Source organism: Lates calcarifer, linkage group LG6 (genome assembly GCF_001640805.2).
Source record: "Lates calcarifer isolate ASB-BC8 linkage group LG6, TLL_Latcal_v3, whole genome shotgun sequence".
Lineage (NCBI taxonomy): Eukaryota > Metazoa > Chordata > Actinopteri > Centropomidae > Lates > Lates calcarifer.
In genome coordinates, this window is record NC_066838.1 from 6115379 (window position 1) to 6139912 (window position 24534).

At 41.5% G+C, this 24534-nt stretch overlaps 1 protein-coding gene across 1 annotated transcript in view; it reads right to left on the bottom strand.

Moving 5' to 3' along the window:
* The window catches only part of agrn (agrin), a 233940-nt gene that overhangs the window by 80493 nt on the left and 128913 nt on the right, over positions 1-24534 (bottom strand). Inside the window, 2 exon segments of the mRNA XM_051071068.1 lie at positions 673-897; positions 20160-20375. Of these exon segments, the coding sequence (XP_050927025.1) occupies positions 673-897; positions 20160-20375 (441 nt within the window).

A 24534-nucleotide genomic window follows, 5' to 3' on the forward strand; every position in this document is an offset into this window, starting at 1 on the left:
GCTGGATTTATATGACCAACCTTCCGCCGGCAGTCCTGCACATCCATCTCTCATTGCCCACCACCCTGCTCTGTCTCCCGGAGGCTCCTGCTGCTAAAAGACAGAGTTTGTGTCTGCTGTTCTTTCCCTCCATCTGGCTCACGAAAAAAAAAATCCCTCAAAGTTGGGCGCCTTGGGAGTAAACAACCATCGCCTGACGATAACAAGGACGAGCAAAAAGGCTGGGCACAACGAAAACGACAGCAATGAGGACCTACTTAGAGAAAACAACAATTCGCACCGCAGGAGTACCTGTGTGAGACAAAGCAACCTGAATGAAAAATGAGAATTAGCAGAGGCGTGCCGTAAGTAAGTGGAGTATGTGAGGGAGAAACAATAAAAGTCAGAGGTAGAAAATAGAGTGAGAAGAGAGATGAGCAGAGAATGTAGAGAGAAAGAAAAATAGCGTTTTTCATACTCAATTTATCATTTATATATCATTTATCAGGCAAAGCTGACAAAAAAAACAGCTTCTCTTAAATGTGAGGAATTTCTGGTTTTCCCATGTACCATTGTAAATTCAATATCAGACAAATCTGAGGATGGTATCTTGGGCTCACTATTGCTGGGCACTTAGTCAGACTAAATCAATTGATAAAAATAATTTTAAAGAATACATGAGAGATATCTCACCACAGTGCCCTTGGTATTGCACACGAATGTTCTTCTGGGTCTTGCAGGCGTGCTGATGGAGCTCACACTCGTTGCGATAGTCTTTTCCATCACTGCCACACACTGTCTCCTCGGGCTTGCCCTCGCAGCCGAGGGGGCACATACATTTAGCCGACAAGCCATCTGATGACTGGACACAGGTGCTGCCGTAGCTGCAGATCACCTCAGTACAAGGGTCCTTCAGAGCTGCGGGGACAGGCAAAGAAATGAAAACAACATTTAGTCAAAAAGAGAGGAGTTCTTACATTGAAGAGTACACCTGTCAATCAGCTATATTCCAGGACACTCAGTGCTACTGTACACTGGAGTGCATCATGTATGATGGGCCAGCTTATTTAAGAGGCTGCTGGTGCACTTTTGGAAGCTTGGTGTAGTTATTCTGGGTTTGAGGATCTACTTGACACCGCTGGGTAAGGACGCGCTGCCACAGCTGTCTGCTCGTACAAACAAGTTGTGTTTCATTTCGCAGCGCTGAGTGAATTGAATTAGGAGCTTTGCATTCATAACACATTCTCTTTTGCTATGCTCGAGGATGCTTTAATCGCCACGGCTGAAAAGCGACCCTCTGAATATTTACCTTTCTACAAATGAGACCGAGAGAGAGGAGGGAAAAGGGAGAGAGGTACCCCCCCCCCCCCCAGGTCTTTGTTTTCACCCTAATTAAACAGCATGCCACTTGTCACTGAGTGACTCATTCCAATGATAGGAAGAGCGTGCAACTTTTAATTTTGCCCATGTTCATCACTGATGAGGGCTTTTCTTGGGTTTCATATGCTCGACAAAAGGCAGCCGTCAGATTACAATCGCTGTTATCTCGCAGCATGATACATATTTATGACTGTCATGGACAAACATGGTCTCCCGTGAGACAGGAGCTGAGAGTCGGCGGCCCTCTCATTTCCTAAGCCTGCCACTTTTAGAATAAATATTTACCCATGTTTGATATTATCCCCTCTTTTGTTACAACCAACATCAATGAATTTAATTTAAAGGGGAGTGCATATATTGTGTCTTGCATTCTGTGCTCTTCATTTTCAGTTTTGTTTTATTCTTTCCCTTCTTGTTTTGAAGGAAACGGAGTACGTGTTCGATACTTGCCTTGAGGATGGTATGGCACTGCCTTGTTAATAAGAGACTGGAATGTGTGCAGAAATATATTATGGATGTGTAAGGAGACAGGAGTGCTATGAGGAGTGCCGCTTGATCAAAGGATATCCCCCCACCTCGCTTTCCACATCTTCATGACACCCCCCCCCCCTTCTTTTCCCACTCTCTCCTGTCAAGTCCTTTTGAAGTTTGGTACGTTAGACTCGTTAACGAACACTTTTTTCCATCGTATATTTGTGCTGTATTGCAGCAAGAACTTTGAAACTGACTCCAGACCTAATTTACGACAAAGACACCTCAAAAGTAACTTCAGAATGAAGTACTAAATTACAGCTCGAACTAAAGGAGACTGATGGAAAATGGCTGACTAAAATCATAAGTCATTATGGAAATCATAAGTCATTGTGAGCTATCCATGGTCGCTTAATGGCAGCCACAGTAGACCAGGTAGTGATTGTGACACTTGGCCTCTAATTTGTGTCTAATCACATGAACAATGAGACACTGATGACCTGTGGGAAACAGCGCTGCGGTAACGACCTTGTTGTAGCTCTCACAAAAGGTCACAGCAACAGCAGTTACACACAAGTTACACTCTCTACACAACCTACACTTATAAAATAGTTTGGGTTCTTGTTATGTAACACATACTAGTAGAAATTACTTTCAAAGCCGTATTGTTTTGATACACCTGCTCTTGGGAGCGGGTGGAGGAGGTATATGAACTGATAAGAAGAAGCATCTTGTCAGAGCACTTACGGTTTCTCTAAAATGGTGGTTGTTAAGGTGGAGGAGGAAGTCACAGTTACTGAAGAGAGAGGAGGAGAACAAGGGAGAAGCCCAGTGATCCTCCTCGCCTGCAGAGAGAGGCCCCTGTTTGCTTTGTGACAGTAAACAGCATCCAGCAACCTCACACTTCTTGATCTCATTAAATAATAGCCCAGGCTTTCTCTCTCTCTCTCTACCCAACCTTCCTTTCCTCTGCTGGCGTGCTGACAGGCAAAGGGAGGTGGGGGCAATAGTCAGGGGCACGAGAGATAGGTGGAATAGGAAGGGGAGGTGGGGGCTCTTGATTTGAATGCTAACAGGGGCCGATTTGGATACGAAGCGCAGCCTCGATGGGGTGTTAGTGCTGATAAGCCTCCCTTCTCAGACTCAGACAAGCAAGGCAAATTGCCTGGGCGAATGTGATCGGTGTAACAAGCGTGCATGAAAAAAAAGGAAAAAAGAAAGAAAAAAAAAAACAAGCCCACCACAGCAAACTTCAGGGAGTTCTTGCTTATATGCTCTCATTATTATCATGTGAAAGGTGGCAAAAAAAAAGAGGAGAAAGCTGTAAGCAGTCAGCAGAGCTGGCTTCGCTAAATTAGAATGATCCTCGCTGCCAATTAGATCAGTCTCCCTCGCTGGAGTAAAGCTGAGCGAGGTTGCGACTGCAAGGATAATGAGAAAAAAAAAGACAGATAAGGATACAGATAGACAGAGAGATAAAGACACAAAGTGACACAGAAGTAATGGCATTCCAGCGCAAACAGAGAGATGACATCTTATAGTTTATGACAATGGAAGGAGAGGACATCCTAAAGGACAGCCAGCACTCTGGGGCCCAATTAAAATAATAATCCTTTATGTGTATTTACATGTATGTTCAAAAAGACTCTTAATGGAGACTAAATGTTGATTTATTCATATTTAAATCAATCTATTTTTAAAAGCATTTTGGACTCATTCCTGTCAGTCCATCACAGCTGGACCTGGATTTGATTGCTTCTTTGTACTGAATGATTGCGCTAATTCTTCTAATCACAGGCACGCAGCATTTGAATGGACACACCTACTGAAATATCGACACTCAGCAGGTTAGCTTCATTTGAATGAGAGGAGTGGCATTGTCTGGCAATGGGGGACATATTGTGACTGCACTAATTGTGAATTCATGTGCTGTAGCAATATCTCTGCAAGTCAGGCTTTAACACTGGGTAAATCTCTCTGGTTGTTATGTACTACATTGGCAATGGTTACCTTAAAGTTGTGTTCAGACTAAAGGCAAAACCGGGCAGCATTATGGCATATAGAGTCAATGCAAAGAGGACACAGACACAAATTCCATGTGCATGACAGAATGAGAAGGAGAGGAAAAATAATCAAAAGGAACAGGAGTTCCTGGTTATTGCAGTTGAAGGATGAGCTTTCTAACAAATTCAGAACAGGCACACTTCATACAGGCATGCTAACTAGCTACAGCTAACATCTTTACAGTTAAGAGCTTCATTGTCTGTTGTGGCAAATTAACATCCAAGAACACATCATTCACAAAATTCACTTTAACTTTGAACACACCGTTACAGTCAGTCTTCTACAAACACATGGACAGAGCCTGCTAGATTCAAAACTAATTGACTTTCTCAACTCTATTTGAGCTGCAGATGAAATGTTTGTGTGAATGGTTGTTTGTCTATATGTGTTGGCCCTGAGATGGACTGGTGATCTGTCCAGGGTGTACCCCACCTCTTGTCCAATGTCAGCTGGGATAGGCTCCTGCCCCCCACAACCCTTCGCAGATAACTGGTCTAAATAATAAATGAATGAAAGAATGACTGAAACGTTTGTAAAATCATGTTTGTGCCAACAACCCTGAATTTTTTCAGGTATGGATTTCCTGCATGCATAAAAATGCAATGTTTAATATTTTAATGCATACCTTATTAGATTACCTAACTACATTCTTTGTATATTAGAAAATATTTAAAAACTGTGAAGAAAATAACATTTGTGTTTCCAGCTGTGTAGTTCAGTGCAGAGCTGCTGGAGTGTTAGTAGTGGTTTAATCATGCGAGCTCTCTTTCATTGAGTATTTGTTCATCAGACTTGAGAAAATTGAAGTATAAAACCTACAGCACAATACTGAAGAGCAGGTGGTGCTGGGGGTGATGTCTATCTGAAAAAAGGGGCGGAGGGGTTTTGGAGGATGGGGGATTACAGTGATCCTCTCCCCTCTTAAACCCCCCCCCGGCAGTGAGCAGACAGCCAGGCAGGTGGGGAACTCTGCTGCTCTCTGATCCACTGTTTTGTGCTGCAGTTTATTAATGCTTCATTAGGGACAGGGAGCTGTCAGCATCATGCTGGCTTTACCTGATGCCCTGCTGCCACAACACCACCAGCAGCCCAGATGTGTGTGTGTGTGTGTGTGTGTGTGTGTGTGTGTGAGTGTGTGTGTGTGTGTGTGTGTGGAGATTGTGTGTGTTTGTATATACCTGGGCAGGTTTACAGACTGTCATGGAGTTCAGATAAGTCTACAAGTGAGTTTGTGATATGTATGCATGTGTATCTGTGCATGCATGTGTGAGTGTGTGGTGCTTCCTGTTGCGCTGTAGTGATAAGGGAGGGAGCAGGGGGTTAGAGATAATCAAATGCAATGATGCGATGTGGGGGGACTTGGTGGTGTGTGTTCTAATCGAGTCATCGCCCCCCCGCCCCCCTTTTACCAGCAGGAGAAGAAGAAGGAAGAAGAGACAGACAGAGAGACAGATAGTGGAAAAGAGAGAAAGAGAGAATTTGACAAAGAGAAGAAAAAGGCGATGAGGGGATTGAGTTAAAATGTAAGAGAAAATACTACAGGAAAGTAGTGCTACTATTCAACTATTCCTTTAAAATGAGTTCTGCAAAACACCCTATTTTGCTTCTCCCTATCATTAACTCAATAGCTAAAACATGAGAGCTTTCAAATTTGCTCATCCAAACGTTCATAATCAGCCCATATTTGCCACCTAATTTACTATACCAGGCTCTTTGTGTGTGACCAAATTCTGCGTGATGTATAGTGATATATAGTATGTGGTATACTGTCTAGTGCCCTCAAAAATACTTGGTTTACAATAAGACAGGGGCGGGCAAGCAAGCAGAGCCTTAAAGCTGAGAAGCAGAGAGGGGGTATGAAGAAGTGTGGAAAGCGAGATCAGAGGGAGGGTCAGAACAGGAGCACGAAAAGGCAATAGTTAGAAAATAAACAAGGTTAACAGACAAGATCAATGAAAACGGAGATCCAAGAACTAAATATGGATGAGAATGTGCAGCCAGATATCCAAACCAAGCGATGATGAGCAGGAGGCAGGGACTGAGGGAAGGCCAAAGGATTAACAGTCCCACACACCTCTCCAGCATGCTGTCCACACACACACACACACACACACACACACACACACACACTTCCCTCACTTTCTCTACTGTGAGGCCAATTGCTGGAAGATGATTTTCTGTGTTTGATGTAGTTCTTCAAAGAGCTCAACTGAACTGCAGCTGTTGCTCTCTTTTACACGCCTTGCTGTTTTACCCTTGAGAATGGAAAATGATCCACGAAAAGCCCTCATCATACTCATTCAGTCTGCCGGCCACACTCTCAGCAAAGTAGTGCTATGTGAGTGAATGTGGGATAGGATTTGTCTGGACAGATTTTAATCCAAATGTCTGAGGTCGGTGCAAAGCAAAATGCAACTGAACTCTTGAGGGACAAAGAGCAGAGACTTTAATTGCTGCACTTTATTTTGCAGAGAGTAGCGTTGTCTGACCAAAAAAATTTAAATGTTTGAGAAAAATATAAATAAAAGATGATGAACTACTAAAATGTTGAAATGCTGTAAGGTCTCACGATTCCAAAATAGTCCAATTTGTTTCGTAGCTGTCATTTTCCAGTGGCAGATATCTCACGCTTGAAAGATGCGGTAAAGCACAGGTGGGGTGCTGAAATGACGGCACAGTGCCCATTTATTCTGCTGAGTGACAGAGAGAAGGCAGGACAGGATTAAATCGTCTGGATGTGGCATTTATGACAAACACAGACAGAGATGTACAGGTCTTTCAGAGGACAGCTCCTGATTTCATAAAAACAGTAAAACCCAGCATTTATAAAGGTTGTGTTTAAATCTGGTAGATGTGGTTGTGTGTTTGCTTAAAGTTGTTTAAGTAGTTTGCTATCTCGACATCCAGCAGACATGGAACAACAACGCCATTTTGAGTCATGTTTCTGGATGCCATAAGAATAGAAGTGATAATGTTTTGGTTACAACCAACTCCTGAAGAAATATCTCGCTCGTTAGCTGCTAAATGCACCATCATGCTTACCGGCTATATGCTAACTTTGTCTGTCTGCTGTTAAGTGTTGAGCATGTAGCGTTCAGTCAGTTTATCACAGCCTTTTAGCTAAAAACAGCTGCTTGCTGCTGCTGGAAATAGGATTTGATTAATATGCTAAGAGGGAACCAAAAGTAAAGTTGCAGGCTGTAAAAAACAAGGAGCTGAAAGATGCTATATCACCAGGGGCTGAGGGGAACAGCCAGGTGATAACTCTCTTTGGGTTTGTTGCTACAAGTGTCTCCTTTCATGTTATATAAAAATATTGATTAATGCAGCTTTAAAAACAACAAGAGAGGACCACTGCATAATAAAAATGCTGCCCCTGATGGAAGTGATGGTAAGAAAGTGATGTATTTCATTGTATAATCAGTCCAGGGTTTGGAAGGATTTGTGGTTGTGATGATGACCACCCTGTCAGAAAACTGAAGAAATAATCCTGGATTTGGGCTTATGTATTTAGGGCAGGTGAAAGTTCCCTCAGTGTCTTGTTAAAGAACTCTCTGGATGGTTATACATCATGTGTCAAACCATCCTCACAGTTGTAAAGTGTTACATCTCATTTTATTTCAGACCTGTACTCCATATAAGCAAGCTAAAAGAGATAGAAGATAAGACGAAAAGACAGACAACACTAACTGATGGACAGTCTCTTTAACCTTGGGGCCTCACTGTCACCTTAATGGCCCATGGGATAAACTCAGTATTACCTATTGAAAAAATGTCAGTGCTTGCACCAAGAGCTGTGTCTCTTGGATTAAGGGTGAGGGCTTTTCAAAGCAACAAAGAAGATCTTAGTGCCAAAATAAGTTGGGGAGTTCAGCCAAAGACGCTATTAACTGATGGTTTGTTTACCTCTTTAAGGCTGGGATCACACATAGTCAATAATGCATTTATGTTGTTTTAAATTGTTGAGTTCTCCACCAGGCAGCCCAAATGCAGTGAGATGAAACTCATTAGACACAGTTAGCAGATTTAGCATTACAGCAGACATTTATACCACAGCTATGGTTGACTGATGAAATGTTTTCATCACTAAAACTTCACTGAGAGCTCCAAACAGGAGGAATGACTTTAGTATTCAGAATTGTTTAAAAGCTAAATAATGTAAATGTAAAACAGCCTCATGCACACAAAGTGACAACAAAATGAAAAGATGCTGTGTTTGAAATGAATAAACTTCCATCAGAGAGTGATACATTCATAATGTCATCCTGGCCCTAGAAAGAGGTACAGGGACTCATGTGGCACATATGCCACAAGTTTCCTTTCATTAGCTCCTGATTAACAGCAGCCGGTGGTGGTGAAGAGCCAAAATCAGCACTGATGTGCAGCGAAGCGTTGGCTAATCATACTTGGTCCTTTGCCATCAACACTCACTAATGAGTGATAGCCGCTGGGCACGATATCCTGTTCTGATCTGCTAAGTCTGTTTTGGTAGGTGTTGGTCCTCACAATATACACAGGCTTATCTGTATGAAGACATACAACATCAACACACATTCCACATGAATGCATGATCTGCTCAAAGACATGTGCTCTAAGTCTGACAATTCACACTACTTTATCTCCCTTCTAGACAGTCCCAGTACCATGTAAATAAATAAAACACTTCTCTGTCAGCAGCTGATGTCTTAAGAACAGTTACATCTGTAGCCATTTCATGATTGTTATTCTAAAGTCAGTGGTTTCCAGGTTACAGTTTTTTTTCTCTTGAACTAGATGTCTCAAAACTTTCTGCTTCTTAACTGAGATAATACTGAAATGCTAGTTGCTGGCCTGGCCCGATATAGACACTAGTTTCACCAAGTAACAATATTCCTCGACAACTGTGTGATTTCGCAAAGTATGACAGCCAAAAATCTGGGCATCAGATCTTTCAGTTAGCACATTAAAGACATCACCAAGTCCACCTTTTTTCACTTACGCAACATAGCTAGGATTTGGTCTTTCCTTTCCATGGCAGACGCTGAAATTCTAGTTCACGCTTTTGTTTCCTCTAGACCTGACTACTGTTACGTTTTGTTTTTGGGCCTGCCACAATCACTGCATCACTCTTACTGTGTGTTTCTTCCCCCAAGCACATTAGTGTCCAGGCTGTGTGCCTCTCTTTCTCTCTCTCTCTCTCCCCTCTCTTTGTCACTCTCTCCTGCAGTTTTGTGCTTTTCGTCTCTCTTTTCTTGTGTTGTCCTTCCCTTATCCCTGTGAATTGGTGCTATATAAATAAAAATTGACTTTCCTTGACTTTTTCTGACTTTTTAAAAATCTTAAGTTTTAGTTTTACCACTACAGGAGTCTGCTTGGCTGTAAATGTCCAGAAGCCAAAATGTTTAGGAACCAGTGCATCATGACTTTTACATTTCCAGTGATTTTTAATACACAGCAACAGCTTTGGAAACCTCATCAACAGAAAAAACAAGAAATTATCTCTTGTAAGTAAATGCAGAAATACCACAGTAATGAGTGCTCAGCACCAAAGAATGAGACTTAATCAAAAAAATAACAAAGATCCAGTGGATTATAATTCAAAATTTGTGTGAAAAAGGCTGAAGTACTGTTTATGAACATCTAATTTTGTCTCTCTCCCTCTGTCTCTCACACACTCACTTGCAATCAGATAAGCCCCTCAAATCAGTAAGCCCATTTCAGCCTTGCAATATTCGACCCTGTTTAACACGACAACAGTTTAATTTAAGCTATTTTGATAGACAGAGACAGGCAGCATGAAGCTGCGGGAGGAGCACAGTGTTCTGACATTTATTCAGTGCAAATAGTAGATGAAAATAACTTGGATTGATTCTCTTCTTTTTCTGGCATGCATTATTACTGCAGACAGGCACCAAGTGTGTGTGTGTGTGTGTGTGTGTGTGTTTCTATTATTCTAATTGTGAAGAAAATTGTTCGATCTCGGAGTAAAAAAACAAATGCAAAATGAGGGTATACTGGTCTGTCCTTACAATCCTTACAGAGTTAGAATGAAGTTAATGTGATTAGCAAACAAAGAAGCATTCAAGCTGTTGCCAGAGAAAATAAAACAGTCAGCATCGCCCGTCAAATGACTGATGAAGACTATAAAACTGACCTATTGAATCCACTGAGAAACAGCATTCTAATAGTGTCTTGCTTGTGTTATTTCACTATAAACAGGATATTGTCTCATGACACACCACAGAGAGGAAGCCTTCAAAAATTGGCATGCTCCAGTGCAACAAACAAAAGGCTGGGAAAGACTGTTAGCTCCTGATGTAAAGCATTTCACTGTGGAAAACTATGCTGCCACTAAGAAAACTGTTGCAGGTTTTAGAAGATGATAATAAAGGATTTTCAGGAAGAAAAAACAAAGTTGTTAAGAAAAACTTCAAAAGTGAAAATGAAAGAATAATATTAGTTAGACTTTAAATAGACTCAATCAGAATCTTTTCCATACCAATTCCATGTATTTCATTCTGTAACTACCTCTTCATATAGCAGTTTTATTTTACTGGTGGAGTCTGTTAACTGATGGCTGTCTTACAGATGTATTAAATGTACTGATTTCTTAAGAGAGATATATTAAAAGTTACCAATAATGAAAATCCTACTGCTGGAGCTTTATATTAAAATAGCAAACCACAGAGTGGCTTTTAATATGGAGAAACCACAGGAAACACAATTTATTTGTCACCAGATGAGGTTAGTGCTGATATTAAAACTCTTTTACAGAGTGAGGCATGGTCATTTCCTGAGCTTTTTGTGAGTGGATCAGAATAAAATGCTACAAAGGGAGTAAAGGAACAAGAAAGAGCAGTTACAGTGGGCTGTTAGATGAAGAACTGCAGGCAAGAAGCTGCACACCTCCAATTCCTCATCAAGGTCACCAAGTCTTTTCACTGTGGCTTGCTGCCAGATGAAACAAATGACTTAAGAGAATCACAGGGGGGAAAAAAGTTAACATGGCATTATTCTGTAAATGCTACTCGCAGCCACTGTTGAGCAGAGGTTATATAGTCTCGCTTAAGATTTGTATTCACAGAAGTCATTCTAAAGCAGGGTTAAAGCAAAACTGGGCTCTAAACCTTTTCTCAACACTCAAATAAAATAACAGTATGGCAAATAGAAAGTGAGTTCAGACATAGTTCTAGACTCAAAAATGCTTCTCTTAAGCCTCTTCATATTTTCTCCCTCAGCATTTCTCAGTCCTGTTCCTGAGGACAAAAGCCTACCAGGTTTCTTTTCTCCCTCTCAGTTAACATTCACATTCCACCCCAGGCGTACACAGCGTCTCATTAGATCCCTAACATGAACACCAGCAGGACTTTGGGTCCTGATGACCTGAATCGATATCCACAGCACAACTTCATTTTGGCCTTGAAACGAGACAATGCAAGTTGATTCACGACTCCATTCATGTGGCTGAATATCTCAACACCTGGCTTTCATTCCCCACTGCAGAGGTAAAAGTTTAACACGTTTGCTCATTTTGAATCAAGAATTTACAACCAGTCTCCCAATGAAAGCATGGTCCATCTAATTTGCCCTCTACTGCCACAATGTGAACACAACATTCCTCTGGGGAATGAATACAGTCGATGTTCCTGAAATAAATAGCTTGGTGGGAGTAGTAGTGTATGTGCACCTAAAGGTTGTCCATAGGTGATATGAGTGCAGTGAAGAATACAGATATCTATATAGATACTGAAATATTTTTTAACTGTTGAACATTACTGCAGATATCTCTGATCATGTTTTGCTGTACATACTTGATACTAAATGATTGATAAAGTCAACATGGATTCATTTGTCTCTTTGCATGTAGTACATACAGTCTATATGTGAAACAAAGTCAACACAAAAATAAATAGATTTTCTTTAGAAATCTGGCTCCTGACAGTTGTCGCCATTCTTGTTCCACACAAATAAAATAAAATATTCACTACTGTCTGCTGAGCTGGTAGTTATCCTCACAGCTTCAACACTGCTCTGCTCTTATTATTTTCACTTCTTTCCATCTCTCCCGTAAGTATACGCAGGGAAAATAACAAATAATGATGTATTATTCAGGAGAAGCCAAATGCATAAATACATTAAAAAGTCTCAAAACATAGCCCCTTGTCTGGTATTAAGCAGGTATGTGTGTGGATACGGACGTGTGTTTGTGCGTGTGTGTACATAATCTGTGTTTTGCCTGCAGGTTTTAGAGAGGTGAACGCTGGAGAGAGAAAGAGATGAAGAAGACAGGATTTGTCTTACAAGTATCAGTGGCTGCAGATGAGTGGAACAGCGAGTAAAGATGGATAGAGGATTCCAGCAAAGCCCATTATCATCTCTCTATGAGCGTGTGTGAAGAACGATAACAAGAATGTATATTTTTCAAACTATCTGTTTGCAAAATGCCTGCAGTGTGTGTATATTTCACAAGTATGCCTGTGTGTGTATACATGTACATGCATAGGGGTGTAAATATCGGTATCATTACAGACACACACACACACACACAAAACACACACACACACACACACACAGTCAGTCCGTCACTTTCTGCATGTTATGGTTATGAATATCAAGCAAGAGTCAATGCCCCAGGGAAATGAAAGCACGAAAACCGACTTATTTACAATGACCTCTCGCCCTGTGTGTGTGTTAGTGTGTGCGTGGACATAAATGTGTTCAGCAATCACCCTGGAGAAATTTGATTACTCTCTGCATCTGTGTGTGTGTGTGCATGCATGTTACTACTGATGACAGTAGCAGCAAGAAGCAGAAAAAATCTGGTCTTAAAGTCTTAAAGAGACAAATGCAAGAGAAGGAAGTGAATGAGAGAAAAAGAGAGAAAGTGAGGAGAGAGAGAGCAAGACTTAGATATTTTTGTCTGGTCTAAAGCAAGGAAAAGAAGAGGTGAAGAAGAAGAGGTGAAAAGACAAAGGAGACAGTCATGAAATAAGATTGACTAAAAAAGGAAAGAGGGAGGAGGAGGGAAAAAGGTGAAAGAAAATGGGATAAAAAGAGTAAGGGAAAGGAGCAACGGACAGAGAAGAAGAAAAGGAGGGAGTGAGGGCAGGAAGAAATAGGAGGGATAAAACCAGGAGTTGAGATAAGACACAAAACAGGGAAAGGAAGAAGATTAGAGACAGGAAGGGAAAAGGGAAAGGAGGCCAAAGGGAATGAAATGAGAAAAAAGAATGAAAGATAAAGGTAAAAAAGGAGAGAAGATGCAGAGGAAGAGATGACTTCTTGTCAGTTAGACTGTGCAGAACACTGTTATCTTCTCTGGCAAAGCCAAAAGTCATCTCCACCATCTACAGCCATTAGCACCACTCCTTTGTCACCGTGGGCAACCGGGCATGTCACTAGGGTAACAAAAGAGATCTTCAAAGCATGAGCGAAAAGAGAAGTAGAGGAAAAGTAGGAAGAGAAAGGGGAAGGGGGGTATGTGGGGGTAAAGGTGGAATAAAGCAGGTTGGCCTTCATCTCCAGCTCTGCTCTAGAATGAGGCTTTCTGTTTGCAGAGATTTCCTGAAACGTCCCCTCCCAGCCAGCTTTGGGCTCTACGAGGGGATAAATCAAGGCTTTACCCGGCCCAGCCCAGACACCTTAACAACCAGCCAGACCAGCACCAGACAAAGACATAATATACAGCTGGCGTAACCGGCTCAGGCCAGAGACTGTTTGAGCCTCTTTGGGAAAAAGCCGTCTTTCAACAATAGAAAAGACTTTGATTAACAACAGGTGAACAAGAGGAAATAGAGCCTTTGATTGGGCTACCAAGTGTACCCAAACAATATCAAAATCAGGACTCACAAACAGGGACTGATGTGCTTACATTTAGGGGGAAACTCACTTGCTGCCAATATTATGTTTACTTTAACACCAGAAACCAGGGTTTGTGTCTTGAATTCCACAAGCTGTCTGGCTGACATTTGGAAAAGATGAGGTTTTGCTTAAATACTGAAAAAGGCAACATATCCCATCTTATGCATCAAGGTAGTGTTGGCCTTTGCAATATTTAAGCAACCACATTTTTCTCAAATATTAACCAAATGCTTTGAGATTCCAAAACTTAACTCAAAAATGTTAATTATGCTTTAGTTGTCTGGAGTGGAGGAGTGGATAGTGGCGGAAAACAAATCCAAACACTCAACATTTTGCAGCTATGTTTATTATAAATATTTCCTCATTAAATTGATAGAAAAAGTAATGGGTTGCATTATATGCTGCAAAACTTATTCAAATTAGCTGTATATGAGACAGGTTTTAACCATTCATGTAAAACAAATCCAGAAAACTATTCCAGCTGTATAGAATCACTGAATAGCTCTGAAAATGTCTCTATATATTACAAGTTGCGTCACATACTTTATGTTTAAGATGGGGAGGTTCACATTCTTCTAGTATTAGCGCTGACTTCCTGCAGTATGTTAGAGCAGACAGAGCAGCAGGTGTGGAGTACTGATGCCTTTCTCCTTTCACTGTGAGGACACAAGAGTGTGTCGGTGCTGGAGAGATAACACCCTCTCTAAAACCCAGAGAGAGAGAGTGGAGAGTGGAAGGCAGCAGGCCGTGCTCATGACCAACACTCAAGAACACACAAAGGCGTGCACATGCACATACACATACAAAATCAATCTCCATTGATCACTCTCTCAAACCCCAGTCACCTCACCTCACCCACACGCACCAACACACACTCCATTTTTTTGCATTACTTGTTGCACTCCTTCGAGAAGAAAGAAAAAAAAAAGAATGAAAACTCCATGTTCCACTAGAGTGGCCACACAAGATGAGTTTTGCAGCTCTTCTGTAGCTCTCTCTGGGAAAGGGAGTGTATTTACCACTTTGCTCCAAGTTCAATATTAGGAGAGCCAACATGGTGCATGCTCCCTCGCCAATTGTAGCGTGTGCATGCCCATACACACACACACATACGCGCACACACACATATATACACATATTTGCCCAAATGTCTCTTGTCTCTCTGAAACAGAAAGTGCTTCTGCTGGCTCTGTCTCTCTCTCTGTCTCTGAGTTCTATCTTTTCTTAACTGGCTGCTTTTTTCTTCTCGCTTTGTGTTGTTATCAGGCACTCCTGCAGGGCCAATTTAAACGCAGCTTCTCCTTTTAATTTCGATAATATCTGAGGCCATTATCTGCTCACCGCCTGCCCGCTTGACCGCCTTGACCGCCGGAAATGTAACCCCGCCAATCCCAAATCATCCATCTAGAACAAAAGGAAGATAATGAAGAAGCTGGCACTGAGCTGGTCTGAACCATTAAGGGCCGGGTTATGTGAATATTAGAGAGGAGCACTGGGGGCAACTAAGTGCCCACGCCTCAACAGCGTGTGGGTCATTTTGTCCAGCCCTCAGGAGGAAACTTACACCGCTACCTTGGCACATAAATGTTCTAAAAGCCAATTCAGTGTTACGAGTGAGGTGCTAAATGAATGTGGTTAAAGGGGATTTTCCTTCTGTTGAGCAAAACTGAGCTGAGCTGTACTGTGCAGTCAGAGAAGTGGGAATACATGGGCACATCCATGACATTGCTACAACAATATCAAGACAAAGGCAAAAATGTCGGTATAAATCCCTCATAGCACGGGAAAACTGTGTACACACAAGCATGATAAGAACAGTCAGACAATGTCGTGACAGGAAGTTGGTCTGTAAACTGTGATGGATGTTTACAAAAGAGAGTTTCTGATCTTCCCTTTCTCTTCCTGGTTTGTTTAAAACCAGGAAGAGACTGCCCAGGCTTCAACTTTATTCAACTTTATTTTAGCAAAGTCATGTTTTTCAATAATTCACTCTATGAATACAAGAACTACAACTATGTAAATACGACCAAGATTGTATGAAAGTAGAATTTCATATAACGTAGGTGGGCACTGTGTCTACAAGTAACACTTTCAGGATAATGGCAAATGCTAAAATGTAATGTGCTTGTAACGCAAGTGAAGAGGGGAAATAAGTCACCAAACTGACTCAGAAATGTCAGTTACACAGTGATTTTGATATACTGTAAAGTTGCTAACATTAGCCACTAAAGGCTGTTGGTCACATCAGACAGAGTAAGGCTGTAACAGTCAAATCCCTGAGTGCCTGAAGTGAGCAGGGGTACAATTTGTTGTTTAAGAATTCAACTAACTAAGAATTCAATATTATTTCCTCTTTCTAAAGTTATATAGTCTTGGTTTAACTAAACACCAAAACACTCACTTTGGTAAATGCAGAGGTGTCAGCATCCACCAGATATCACAGACCCTCCCTCCCACTGGAAGAAAAAAAAAAAACATACCACAGGCTTCAGACTTGTACTGAGTGCTAACAAAATGCTCCATATAACTCCAGTCCCTTTAAAAAGAGGATAATCTGTGAGAAGAAAACTTCTTTTGTGGCTGCACTCCTGAGTGCCAGATAAGACTCCAGAGTTGATTTGAATTGGACATGACGGCTTCTCAGAACGGTAGCCAATTCACTTACCCCAATGAAAACCCGCCATTCAAATTGAATGAGTCAAATGAGGATTTGCACAAAAGCACCGATCCAACCGCCCACACTATTCTTAAAGTTAAAAGCTCTCTCATTCCCCCATCTCTCCCTCCTCTTGCGCTCCTCTCCCACTCTTCGTCCTTCCAGTATTTGCCCCTCTCTCTTCCTCCATCAGCCCTGACAACTCCATAATCTCAGCCAGAGTGACCTGTCCAGACCCTCTGTACTGGCTGAATTTATTGGAGGCAGAAAGAGAATGAGAACCTGTCACTCGGCATCCACTAACCTCCTAACACCCTCTCTCTCTCTCTTTCACACACACACACCCTGGGAGACAGGCATGTATACCATCTTGCACACCTATACCTCTACCTACTGTATGTAGTATATTTGTACTGTAAGAACATGTATACATAATACATATATCCATCAACTCATCCACGCACAAGCACATAAACGTCTTATAATGAATGTTAAACTGCAGCATCAACCTTCTATCTACTATAAATATACTTCCCTTGATTCTTTCACTGGCTGTCCTTCCAAATACTGTCTATAGACAGAATTATTACAGTTATTTTCTTATGCGTGGGAGCTCTCAAAAGGGCTGTTGCAATAACAGCAAAGGTGAAACACGTACATCTGACAGCTATCCAAGTAAAGACACTTGAGCTTGACTGCTTGCATCAAGTTGGCCATAACTCATAATGCAACAATAAATAGTACAAATACAGTAAGAAAAGATGGCTGAATTAGCAGGAAGGGGATTTATGGATGCTCTGCAAAAATGCAAAGTTTTCATTTAAAGCATGACAAATTAAACTTGAGACTTTAAGGTTACCTGCATCACAACCTGACAGCTTAATCAGCATATGGAGTTAAGATTGATTCTGCAAGTCCAATGCCTTTACCCTTTGTAAATACAGTTCTAAAACTAGACAGGTGTGCTCTGCCACAGCAGATTGTGAATTACACTACCATCTTTTTCACAGCAGCTACCATTTTTGCACAAATAAGACAGGGTATGTATGATTTTTTCCCCTTGTGAAAAAGCTTGTAGAAATAAAGATACTGGAAAAGCGTGGCATTACCTTAGAATCCATATGCTTTCATTTCAAAAGTCAGGTGATCACAGGAAGAGGAAAAAAACACAAACACAAAAACCACATACCTATTATGCTTCTATGTTGCAGTTGGATCTGTGTCATATTATGCCTCTACACGGGCAAGGTTGTATGAAAGTACATGAAAGGGGGCGGGGGAGCCAAGCTAGTGCTAACAACATTGAACTAGTCTTATTAGAAGATTTGGGTTTGACAAGGTTGTTTTATGAGCTTTTATTTTAAAATATTGCAGTGGATACATTTATCCAGCCAGAGATTCTGAGCAGAGTTGGTGTCAAGTCAAGTCAATTTTTATTTACATAGTGCTAAGTCACAACAGAAATTGTAGGAGTTAAGTAGTAGGAGTTTGCTGGGCGACAGTCTCACACACTAATGAATTTCAGGGAAAATATAATAAATTGTAATAATAAACTGTAAAGTAACTTATTTTGAAAGGATCCTTAAATATCTATTTACCTTTATGTTATGCTTGCATGTTTATTATTATTTATGAATATTTCTGAAGGATATAATGTCATATTTTGGCAGGAGGCTCACTTACAAGAAAGAATAAGAAATATGGCAGATTGGTTTATAGGTTTTACTGCATTTTCTCTATTGTTATGCACTTCTTCACTGCTCACCTTCTCATAGCACAAGTACATATTATAAAGCAAAGCTACTGCAGTGGACTCTCTGCACTGACTGCAGAACATTTAAAATATCCAAAACGCAATAAAACATCCAAAACACACCTGTCCTCAAATTAGACTCTCAGGAGTTCTGTGTTCTTTGAAAAGGTACGTGAAAAAGCTGACATTAAAATTGCCTTACCATTAACATCAATTATAACTGCCTATTTAAAATGCTGGTAACGGAGAGATGGAAAAAACTTTTGACTTGCTGTTGCAGATGTGACGTGACAAGAGAGAAAGTCTCTGCACTACTAGTGAGCATGTAGTTATTATCAGCAATACCATCATTAGTGTCATCATTATTGTTTTTTTTTTTTACCTTATTTTTTTTCTAGTGACTCCCTGCTGTTGTTGCCAGTGTTAATTATGGTGCTTCTGAAGGCCTTAACCCTCCATGAACCATCATTACAGCACTTGTGCTTCTTTCTCTCTCTGCATTTAGTCTACTCCTGCATTCTGTTCACCCATTCACTCACTCTGGTCACTCACTCACTTGCTCTTGTGTGCCCATCTTTCTCTAAATGTTTCATAGCTCATTCCTCTCAACATGAGTCCCACCGTCCCTCTCCAGATGCTTCTCCTCTCTCTTCTCCACTGTACCCTCTGTACCTCCTGTCCTCTCTCTGTCCTTTCTATCTCTTTATTTCCTCTCTGCCAGTGTTGAGCAGTCACCAAGGTAGTTATTAGTGCCAGGTCCAAGCCGGCACTGTAATCAGACCCCTGGAATTAGCAGTGGGCCCACACTGGCAGGCAGGCACAACGCTGACAATACACTAGTTATTATTGAGGTTGCTGCAATGTTGCAGCTTTGGCAGGAATCCGCTGTTCCTCTCAGAGCCCTGGATCTTGATGGGCTTTGCTAAAGAGAAACAATGATAGGTACAGCAGGAGTATAGGCACCCACTAGGGGCTGAGGGATAAAATACACACTGGATGGCTACCAGTGGGAGCAGTGAGTGGCACACTTTTTTTGTGAGGGTGCAGGTGGTGCTTAAGCATTGGGAGCATGGCCATATTGGAAAGACAATAGACTGGACATAATGGGGACGTGTTTTATTATTGGGGGATAAAGATAGAGAGGCAAAGCCTGTCGTATTAGGACAGGGTGTAATAGAAATCCATTTACTGGACAATAACAAGCAATTTAGCATCACTCAGAGACTTGCAGCTTTGTGTTTGGCTGCTAGTTTTCTGCCTCAAACATCCCAAGTTCTGTTTGTGTTTATTGAAAAACCTCCAGTGATGGTGCACAATCAACCATCCTTTAAGCAGTCTATTCACCTTTACTTCACATCTTTTAAATTCAGCTCTCACAGCAGTTTTAATGGAGAGTGTCAGTTTTGGGTCAGATTGCTTTCTAAAATACCGCAGAATCAGTGGTCTTTCTAGGATTGATCTTTTCTGGATCAAAAGCACCAATTTCATCTCTAAAAATGTTCAGTTGCCAAGTACTAATGGTAACACTTCAAAACACATGTGCTGACATAAAAATTCTGCTCATATTAGAAGTCAAAGAATGATATCAGTCTGTTTTCTGGGTCTTCTTGTGATCTCATACATACAATGCAGCTGATGAGCTGTCAAATCTGCTCAATATCTGTTGTCTTCAAACATTACAATAAACAACTTCTGTTCTTTTTAACTAAGAGCACAAAAAGTATTTAAATGTCAAACTTTTAACTGACTTAATTTTCTTTCCATCTTTTTCCAAGTAATTAAGTCTCAGAGTCATATTCTTAAAATCTTAAAACAAGATGGCAGAAAAGGCAGATCACTTCACTGGTGTCAGGGGATGTTAGAAAATGAGTTACTTTGCAGTAAAAGCACATGGAATTATCTCAAATCATTTTCAGGAACAATTGTCAGACTGAAAATGAGATCGGGTGAGCTGTTAAAATGGCTTTAAATGCTTTAAAATTGTTGGTTGGTTGGTCGTTGGCTGATGGTACTTACAGCAGGGTCCCTTGCGCAGCACCTTGATGCGTCGCTGTGTGTTGCATTGGGCTTTCTCCAGCTCACACTCGTTGGAGTAGGTGGATGAATCTGAGCCGCATACAGGCGCCACCAAGGATGGACATTCCAGTCTCTTGCAAACACACTCTGCCTTGGCCGGGTCAGTTGGGTCACGCTCACATACAGCGCCAAAACCACACAGCATTCCCCTACAGCCTACAATACAGGAAGAGAAAGAGGAGACATATTGGGATTAACATCTGATTTCAATTAAACACCTTCATGTGTGTGTTCTTGTGTATGCAAATACTCAGACTAAGTTGTTTTTTCCCTTAATTCTTTTTAGAGAAGTTGTCATGTGTGAATGCAAGGAAAGTTATTCTTTTAACACCAGACAGGCACATCTGAACAAATTAATCTCCATATGTGTCAGCCGTTGGGGTCTTTATGCAGAACTCCACTCAGTTCAGCAGCACAAATGCATCAGGGATTAAATGTGATCCTGGCGTAAAGCACACAGATGCTGTCAATTCATCCAGGAAGAATCTGTCCACCCATGCAGAGCGAGCACAGTGTGTTGCTGGGTGTGCTGAGCCTTTTTTGCAGAATTTGGAAAAGCCTCAGTGTTAAAAAATTCAAAAAGTCAGCAACAACATTAAAATCAATCTACAGGCAGCCGGCTGATACACACAGTCTTGTGGACAGTTCATTTTCATGCTCTGAAGAGACTGCAGCCTTTGAAACATCAATGATCCACCGTCCAGGAAAACATGGAGGGATGGCAACAAGAAGACAAACCAAGAGTAGCCACACACTTCAAGGCTATACACGAGTCAAGCAACAACAACCCTTCAGACTTTGATCCCAAACTTCCCACTGACTCCTCAGCTTTGATCAAGTGAGAAACAGCATACTGCAAACTTTGTCAGATGCTGGTGAATGCACAAAACAAACAAGGAGCATGTGTGTGTGCATATCTGTGTGTTGTGTGTACACAACATCAACTTAGAGAGTAATTGACCCGTGTTGTGGCAGCTACAGCTGCTGTGGCTCTGTGCCCACTTTGAGGGCTGTTGGGCAGCCAGCTGGTGTAACGTCCTTGCCTCAGCACTGAGGGGGAGGGGGGCTGAAAGAGATGGCAAGCTCTCACAGGTAGTCAACCTGATTGGGAGTCAATGGATGAAAGCACATAAAAATAACGGTCCACTCTAAAAAAGTCATCTTGGTTGGAGAGGCGAACAACCAGTGTCACTCTTGAGTATATACATGTCACACCCTTACACACACATGCACAAGCACACAACTACTTCTTATCGCTGGCACCCAGGCCAGGACTAAACGCAGGGCAGCATGTCCACTCCCTGGCTGGTGGCTTTTGCGGGGGGACAGAGCAATAGACACACACACATACACACACATACACTAACTCTTTGTGTGCAGCATAGACAACTGGTCCAGCATCTGCCCAAGGCATCTCATTCTGTCTCTCTCCTCACACCAAAGCACACTGTGTGAGTGTGTGTATGTGTGTGTGTGTGTGTGTGTGTGTGTGTGTGTGTGTGCATGGAGTGACAGGCGAGGATGCTGTTTTTGACTTGCCCACTGTTCCCTGTGGGAGAGCGCCTGACAGCTACCTGAGCTCACTCTCTTTTGTACCAGAGGGAAAAAGGAAGCAAGTGTGTGTGTGTGTATGTGCGGAGCTATCCATGAATGCATCTGTATTCCTGACAACGTGTGTGTGTCTGAGAGGTGTAGGCATTAGGTATCTCACAGGCACACACACGCACACACACGAGCGCGGACAGGTGCTAGCATGAAGGCCTTGTCATGACTGGCCCACTGCTCTGCCATCACTTCACCCCATGTGCTGTGTGTGCGCGTGTGTGTGTGCATGCGAGTGTCAGTGTGTGACTCAGAGGCGAAGCCATGCAGGCAGAGTGACAAGAGGTGAAATTCAATCGAACTGTGTCAGATGTGTACACGAGAGTGGGAGGGTATCTGATAGTAGGGCAGGCAATACAGCAGTCTGTCTCTGTGGTTTTAATTTATCAGTCGTGTTTTATCAACAACAGCAGCATATTCCAGAGAAAATATCAAGCAAATAATGTCGTTAAAATAACATACTAAAAAATCTGATTGTAAACACCGACAGTGAGCACACCACCTGGAGAGAAAAAAACATGAACGCCTGCGGTGGTTTGTAAGCAGATCTCTTCTGCGATGTTTTCCTATAAGAAAATCTCACTCTAGCCTCGAGCTTAGCTGACTGACAAAAGACTGACACCAGAGCTGAGGGCTCTGTCAAAGTGAAGGTATCAAGTGCAGGTTCTGGGCCCAGCATACAAACTGCATACTTATGTACTGGGAGTTCTTTCTTGGCAAAAATCCTCCTGGTATCAGAGAAAAAATACATTTGACACTTCAGATGTTTTAAGAATTGAAAGAAGCCTGTGGTAGTTAATATGAATGGCAATTATCTACCACAGTTAACAAAACCACCAACTAAAGCTTGTGTCATTTCCAACAGTGATGTTCCTGACCCAGTTTGATTGACAGGTGATCTCTGGGAAAACAGTGAGGATCGTGTGGACATGTCCTGGAGACAGATAAGCATTACTTTACAAAGACGACAAATGAGATAAAATGTAATCTCCAGGAACTCAATGTGAAGCTTTTCCCACAGGTAGCACACACAACTGTGGTGTTGTGTGTCTCAGTATTGCTTGCAATGGGCACTAAAATGAACATAGACAAGTATTAACATGTAACTTTGAGCTTTTTTATGTTTATATTATGTTTTTCTATATACATTAGGAGAATTTAAGCCTGTTTGATCTGAGTTAGGCACATTAGCAGCATGAACTTTATTCATGATCTTAAGTAGTAAAGAAATATTTTGGCATGACTGTAACCTACAGAGAATATCAGGATAAAAACTTCGTCTTCTACCCTCATTTCATGCGAGAAGAATACCAAAACTCCATGTAGGTGTTTCCAGATATTAGATGTGCTTGTAATGAGGGAAACTCTGCTGTTTCACTGGGACTAATAGGCCTGACCTATGGAGATCCAAAGTTTGTGCCTGCTGGTGTGTCCAAGCTAGAAAGAAGCTTCCAACTGAGCTCAGGTGGAGACAGAGAATATTATAAAAATAAATGCCTATTTTAATATGGAGGTGTTGTCTGCACTGCACTGCACTTTTCTTATACTTTGCACACTATTGACAGCGGCTGTACAACATCTCCAAAGGGGTGAAAGTCAGAAAACATGTTATATATCATCCTCCACTTACCTTCCCTCTTTTACACTTGTTGGATGTACCTTTGCAGGCACTTAGCACTGCTGAGCGAACTCTTTGTAAGTGCATGCAAAGGTATGTGCTTCTGTAAGTGAATGTAAACTTTGCAATTCTTTGTGCAAATGCCACTCTGAGTGCAATGGGCATGTGTGTGTGCTTGTCAGTTCATGTAAGTGTGTAAGGTAATTTCCCTCCAGCCTGCAGCGTTAAAAGCTTCACATCCATGCTGCTTTTTTTTTATTGAAGTCTGAGGAAGAAAATCCCATTGGGGTGAAAAGCCAGCATGTCCAGTTTGCACTTGTCAAGGCTGGCTAGCATCTTGTCCAGGTAACACTTCAGCCCGTGTTTAGACAGCTCATCCATTAAATATGACATGGTTGGAGCCTTAAGGATGTTCTCAATACATCAGTGGCTTATGAAAGGAAAGAGATAGCGCTGTTGTGATTAAAGGAATGGTGGAAAAAAAAAAACTCATGGTTTACGAGTTGAAAGTCTGGCATAGTTCTCTGGTGGCAATTTTCCACAGATTCTTTTGCCAGTTCTGATGCTTCAGGATTCAGTTGTTGGTCTATGATGAGACAAACTGCAATTAATTTCTTTGGTGGATCAAAGCACATGATATTGTGCCAAAGAATACATTCTCTGCCCATTCCACAACAATGCAGACCATGTGGACTTGTTAGGACAGTGGAGCCCTATGCTTTCAAATTTAACTCAATAGTATTTGATACTGTACATGCATAGTGGATTACAGATATTTGTTTCATCATGTTATATATCATATGTGCAGTATTTTGTGCTAGGTTCTTGCTTTTCAATACAGATTCATACAGACACAGATTTAATAAATATCCCCCAAAAGCAGCAGCTCATATTACTTTGAGATTGCTTCTACTCTGTGAAGAAAATATCCCCACAGTCTGTGTTTGTAGTGAAATGCTCTGTCAGTTTCATTGTTTTGCTGCCTTGTTGCATCTACCTCAAACAAAGTGAAAAGGGGAAAAATGGACTGTCATGGCAAGCATGAACGTGCTCAGACCCAATAAGGCTTGACAGAATCACCCTGACAAACTTGAA